General features: G+C 27.2%; 1 protein-coding gene across 1 annotated transcript in view; it reads left to right on the top strand.

Annotated features, from left to right (window-relative positions):
• Positions 1–7,064: 7,064 nt before the first annotated feature.
• The window catches only part of LOC137647950 (uncharacterized), a 498-nt gene continuing 62 nt past the window's right edge, over positions 7,065–7,500 (top strand). Inside the window, exon 1 of the mRNA XM_068380898.1 lies at positions 7,065–7,500. This exon is cut by the window's right edge and continues 62 nt beyond it. Coding sequence (XP_068236999.1) covers positions 7,065–7,500 — 436 coding nt within the window.

Genomic DNA, 7,500 nt, shown 5'->3' with positions numbered 1-7,500 from the left:
CGGTACTCCTCTCATTTTTAATCAACAATAGAATAACGTTATTGATTCCCTGGTATATGCCTTTCATATATTCTCATACAAAATACATAAAATTTCATGTTTACTTCTAAATATTCCGTTGGACTTCTGTTACAGTTTTTTTTTTTTTTTTTTTTTTTTTACCATAAAAATCCTATTCTAATTGCTCTTTCTTTTCCTAAATTCAAACCTATTTTCACTTAAATCTTTCAATTCTCTCTGCCTTCCTTCAAATATTTTTTTCAGTTATCTCAAATAGTGACTCAAAAAGATTCATTGGTATGTCGTTAGAAAATGTTTACTGCTCCTTTTGATATATACAACTTAATCATCAAGCTTTCTTCCCAGTTCTTTGACTTTTCCTTTACATCTTATTTTTTTTTAAATAACATCTAAAATTACACATTGCTCAGATTTCCTAATGTTTTAATCATTTCATTGCAGCTTATTTTTTTTTCAATCTCTTTATTGTACATGAATTCAATATCTCTATGGCTCTTTTTATTTTCCTTGTTTAACACTTGAACGTTTAAAAATATTTTATCTACGGTATATATTTCAATTATTCAATATAAATATATGTCGCTCAGAAATTCAAAATATTGCAAACTTTAAATAGAAAATAAAACGTATTTTTCATATTTGCAGAAACAGTTTGCCAATTTGAGATAGAAGAGTCTAAGAAACCGTAGATTCGATGAACATTGAATAAATTATGATTTTTTTTTTATACAAATTTTCTTTTAAACCATTTCCTTGGCACTTTAATCCCTGATTACGTTAGTTTTATACTTTAAAAAATATCTAAATCTATTTTTAAACATATTATTTCATGGCCTTCAATAAAACTTTTTTTCTCTCTTAAATTGAAGATGACACGTATTAGTTTAACTTATTCTACTAGAGGGTATTATTATTATTATTATTATTATTATTATTAATTATTATTATTATTATTATTATTATTATTATTATTATTATTATTATTATTATTATTATTATTATTATTATTATTATTGCTAAGCTACACCCCTGGTTGGAAAAGAAGAATATTATAAGCCAAGGGCTCCAACAGGAAACATAGCCCGGTTTGGAAAGGAAACAAGGAAAAATAAATGTGTTAAGAACAGTAACATTTGAATAAATTTATCCCATGAAAAAATTAAAACTTTAAACAAAACATGAGATAGGAAAAAAAAAGATATAATAGTATGCGAGAGTGTACCTTCAGTGAAAAGAACTGTAACCTAAGACAGTGGAGGACCATGGTACAGAGGCTCTGACACTACCCAAGACTAAAAGACAATGGTTTTATTTTCGAGTGTCCTCCTAGAAGAGCTGCTTATCATACCTAAGAAGTCCCTTTTACCCTTACCAAGAGGAAACTAACCAATGAAGAGCTACAGTGCATAATCCATTCCTTGAAGAAGAATAGTTTGGTAATTTCAATGTTACCAGGTGTACAAAGACAAAGGAGAATATGTAAAGAATATGCACACTATTCAGTATTTGTGTGCAGAAAGAAGGAAAATGAACCGTAATCAGAAAACATGATCTAATGTGTTACTGTCTAGCCAGTCGAAGGACCCTTTAACTCTCAAGCGGTAGTATCTCAACACTGGCTGGTGTAATATTGTTTGAATGATCATTTGGACGTAAGAATTAAGGTAATTTATACATAGTATGTCACAAGAATTTTTGAATAATTGATAATATCTGACATGTTTATATATATATATATATATATATATATATTATATATATATATATATATATATATATATATATATATATATATGTATGTAGGTATGTAAATATGTATATAAATAAACACACACACACACACACACACACACACACATATATATATATATATATATATATATATATATATATATATATATATATATATATATATATATATATATATATACATATATATATATATATATATATATATATATATATATATATATATATATATATTATATATATGTATATATATATATATATATATATATATATATATATATATATATATATATATATATATTATATATATATAAATATATATATATATATATATATATATATATTCATTTATATATATATATATATATATGGATTCATATTTATATATATGTATATTTATAAATATATATATATATATATATATATATATATATATATATATATACTATATATATATATATATATATATATATATATATATGTATATATATGTATATATATATATATATATATATATATATATATATATATATATATATGAATATATGTATATATATTATATATATATATATATATATATATATATATATATATATATATATATATATATATATATATATATATATATATTATATATATATATATATATATATTATGCATGTATGCGTAAAAATCACAGGAAAACGTGATGCTCAGATGCAGAAGAACCACAGGGAAAATGAAAATACGAAATATACGCTTAAGTCCTGACTAGTTTCGTGATACTTCTTCAGAGGACTGATTTATTGAGAGAGGTTTCTTTACATTTTATAGGGAAAGCAAAGATATGAACATACACATAGAGATTTAGAGAACAATGACACTCCCTTACCAGCTACCTGGGCTTGGGTCAGGTGTTAAGTGGGCTGAGTCCACAAGCTCACTAGACACCTGCCAAAAAGGGTAATTTCTAGTGGCGGGTAAATTCTTGTTTTTTTTACTTTCAGTACAGTTTATTTATATGAAAACACGGTAGCCTTATCTATATAAATATATAAGCAAAACATACACATACATACATATATATACATACATATACATATACATATACATATATAAATATATACAATAAATCAGTCCTCTGAAGAAGTATCACGAAACTAGTCAGGACTTAAGTGTATATTTCGTATTTCCATTTTCCCTGTGGTTCTTCTGCATATGCATGTATATATATATATATATATATATATATATATATATATATATATATATATATATATATATATATATATATATATATATATATATATATATATATATATATATATATATATATATGGTTTTTCAAAAAGGCCCATAAAAGAAACACAGAAAATATGAATAAATCACAATATATTTCGGTCAATAAACATTGACCCTCCTTAGGATGTAAAGTAAAAATGAGGAATACAGTGAGTCGTCTTTGCTTTTTATGAGTACCTGTCCGTACAGAAGGAAAATCCTGGAATCAGCCATCATAAATCAATCAAACACAATGAACCTATCTGGGGGCCAAAGGAGAGGTGACACAGTGGACAATACTCTTCTTAACCCTATCATTAAGAAGATAATCCAAGGAGACCCACCACCAGACATGCATCAGAGGTCAAGACTTCCTCCGAGCGGATCAACAATAAGAAGACGCACCTGGATGTAATTAAATTTGGCTAATCCTTCCAGCAATTATAACAACTATAGAACAATTGAACACACCATTTTGCTTTCGTATATAAACCGTCACTCTCTACTGTATTCCTCATTTTTACTTTACATCCTGAAAAGGATTAATGTTTATGGACCGAAATATAGTGTTATTTATTCATATTTCCTGTGTTTCTTTTATGGGCCTTTTTGAAAAAAAAACATGTTAAACTGTTCGATTACAGTTATAGGTAAGACATATATATATATATATATATATATATATATATATATATATATATATATATATATATATATATATATATATATATATATATATATATTCATATATGTGTTTGTGTGTGTGTGTGTTTGTATATAAATATATATATATATATATATATATATATATATATATATATATATATATATATATATATATATATATATATATATATATATATATATATATATATATATATATATATATATTTATGTGTGTATATACATATACACACATACACAGACAGACAGACACACACATATATATATATATATATATATATATATATTATATATATATATATATATATATATATATATATATAAATATATATATATATATATATATATATATATATATATATATATATAAATATATATATATATTTTTTTTTATATATATATATATATATATATATATATATATATTATATATATATATATATATATATATATATATATATATATATATATATATATATATAATATATATATATATATATATGCGTATAAATCACAGGAAAACACGATGCTCAGATGCAGAAGAACCACAGGGAAAATGAAAATACGGAATATACACTTAAGTCCTGACTAGTTTCGTGATACTTCCTCTGAGGAAGTATCACGAAACTAGTCAGGACTTAAGTGTATATTCCGTATTTTTCATTTTCCCTGTGGTTCTTCTGTATATATATATATATATATATATATATATATATATATATATATATATATATATATATATATATATATATATATATATATATATATATATCTATGTATCTATCTATCTATCTATTTATCTATATATATATATATATATATATATATATATATATATATATATATATATATATATATATATATATATATATATATATAGATAGATAAATAGATAGATATAGTTATAGATATATAGATATATATATATATATATATATATATATATATATATATATATATATATATATAAAACTATAAATATATGTTTATATATATATACATATATATATATATATATATATATATATATATATATATATATATATATATATATATATATATATATATATATATATATATATATATATACATATGCATAGAAATTACAGGAAAATTTGATGCTCAGATGCAAAAGAACCACAGGGAAAATTAAAATATGAAATATACGATTAAGAACTGACTAGATTCGTGATACTTCTTCAGAGGACTGAATTATTGAGAGAGGTTTCTTTACATTTTATAAGTAAAAGTATACGTACGAACATACAAATAGAGGCGCACAGAACAATGACAATCCCCTACCATCTACCTTGGCTATGGACAGGTGTTTACTGGGCGGAGATCCGACCTCATTAGACACCTGCTAGAACGGGTCATTCTCTGGTGACCGTTAAATTCTTGTTTTTTACTTTCAATACAGTTTATTTATATGAATAACGTAGCCTTATCTATAAAAATACATAAGAAAAAAACTGTGTATATATAAAATACATCTATATATAAATGTATAAAAAGACATATACATACATATACACAGACAAGCAATCATACACAAACATGCATAATATATACATAGACATATATTTTTGTGTACACATACTGGTATAAATATACAGACACATACAAAACCATTTATATGTAAGTCTATGTATATTTAATATAGATATGGCTACCGTTATTCATATAAATAAACTGTATTGAAAGTCGAAAACAAGAATTTACTGGTCACCAGAAATGACCCGTTTCAGCAGGAGTCTAATGAGGTTGGATCTCTGCCGAGTAAACACCTGACCATAGCCCAAGTAGCTGGTAAGGGATTGTCATTGTTCTGTGCGCCTCTATTTGTATGTTTGTACCTTTACTTCCCCTATAAAATGTAAAAAAACCTCTCTCAATAAATCAGTCCTCTGAAGAAGTATCACGAAACTAGTCAGGACTTAAATCGTATATTTTGTATTTTCATTTTTTCTGTGGTTCTTCTGCATATATATATATATATATATATATATATATATATATAATATATATATATATATATATATATATATATATATATATATATATATATATATATATATATATATATATATATATATATATATATATATATATATATATATATAGAAAATTCGGCAAATATGGCAAGTGGCGATTTTGACGTTTTGGGACCTCACCTGATCCCTCCGATAAATCGTCAAGGGCTACCTAGTCATGGGTGGGCTGCTTGGTTAAAGAGACAAGCTCGGAGGAAAATATCTGAGGAGACGATGAGAGTAGCAACTGTGAATGTGGGGACAATGACTAGAAAAGGTCGGGAGCTTGTTGACCTCATGGAGAGAAGGAAGATTTGAGTGCTGTGTGTGTATGAGACCAGGTGTAATCTAAATAAGGCAAGAAAACTAGGAGAAGGTTGTAAATAATATTAATGTGGGGCAAATATGGAAGGTAAAAAGGGTGTAGGAATAATATTATCGAAAGGTTTGAAGGGAAGTTTGATTGGAGTGAATAGGAAAAATTACAAAATTAGGAGTTTAAAGCTGGGACTATGAGCCACAGTAGTCAATATGGTGTGCGCCTATGCCCCGTAAGCTGGATGTACAGAGTAGGAGAGGGATACATTTTTCGAGGAGATGGACCAGGGGCTTAAAATAATTCCTGCAAGGGAAAGGGTAGTTATAGGAGGAGATCTGAGTGGCCACTTGAGAATTCGTAGGGAAGGGATAGAGAGAGTGCATGGAGGTTGGAGTGTGACCGAGAGAAATGATGGGGGAGAAAGAGTGATTGATTTTGCAGTGGCTTTTGACCAAGCAATGATCAAAACCTTCTATGAGAAAAATATTATCAGAGTGATTACCTATAGTAGCGGTGGTAGGGAGACTCAGATTGATTTGCTGCTGTGTAAGAGAGACTATCTGACGGAGGTTAGAAGTTGCAGGGTAATAAATGAGGAGAGTGTAGCAGCGCAACACAGGATAGTGGTACTTGATGCAGACTAAGGAATTATAGAAGTAAAAGGACGAGAATGGACTCAAAGATTAGGTGGTGGAAATTGAAAGAGGCAGAACTGAGAGTCTTGTTTAATGAAAGAGTGCTAGAAGCAGTAAGGTTACATGAGTGGTGGACCGAGGATTGTAAAGCTAAGGATCGGTGAAAAAGTATTTAGAAAGTCGTCAGGAAGAAGACCTCCAAATGATAAAGAATCGTGGTGGTGAAATAATGAGGTGCAAGAATGGGTAAAAACCAAGAAAGAAGTCAAGAAGAGGGCAGATCTATCAGGACAAGCAACGAAAGAAGTATGTAGAGCAGTTGCAAAGACGAAGGCAGTGACAATAAATGAAGTCTATAAAGAGATGGAAACACCAGAAGGTGAGAAGAAAATAATACGAATTGATAAGGGCCAAGATGCGGCATCTAAAGACCTGATGCAAATGAGGCAAATAAAAGATAGTAATGGTATAGTTCTAGCAGAGGAGAATGAAATTAAAAGAAGGTGGGAAACTTCTTTTGAAGGACTATTGAATGAGGAGAAACCAAGAACAGTGTTTGAAGATGGACTCCCAAACGAGGCAGATACCATAGGAGTGACTAGAAGAGAAGTAGAACAGGCAGTAAAGATGATGAAAAATAATAAAGCTGCAGGAACGGATAATATACCAGTAGAGGTATGGAAGAGTCTTGGAGAAGAAGGCATAGTTATCTTGTGGGACCTCGTGCAAAAGATCTTCAATCAGGAAAAGATGCTAGAGTGGTGGAGAGGAAGCCTAATCATCCCCATCCATAAGAGGA

This window comes from Palaemon carinicauda, chromosome 10, assembly GCF_036898095.1.
Source record: "Palaemon carinicauda isolate YSFRI2023 chromosome 10, ASM3689809v2, whole genome shotgun sequence".
NCBI classification, from domain to species: Eukaryota; Metazoa; Arthropoda; class Malacostraca; order Decapoda; family Palaemonidae; genus Palaemon; species Palaemon carinicauda.
The sequence above is the reverse complement of the archived record's forward strand: the minus strand, read 5'-3'. Positions and strand labels throughout refer to the sequence as shown.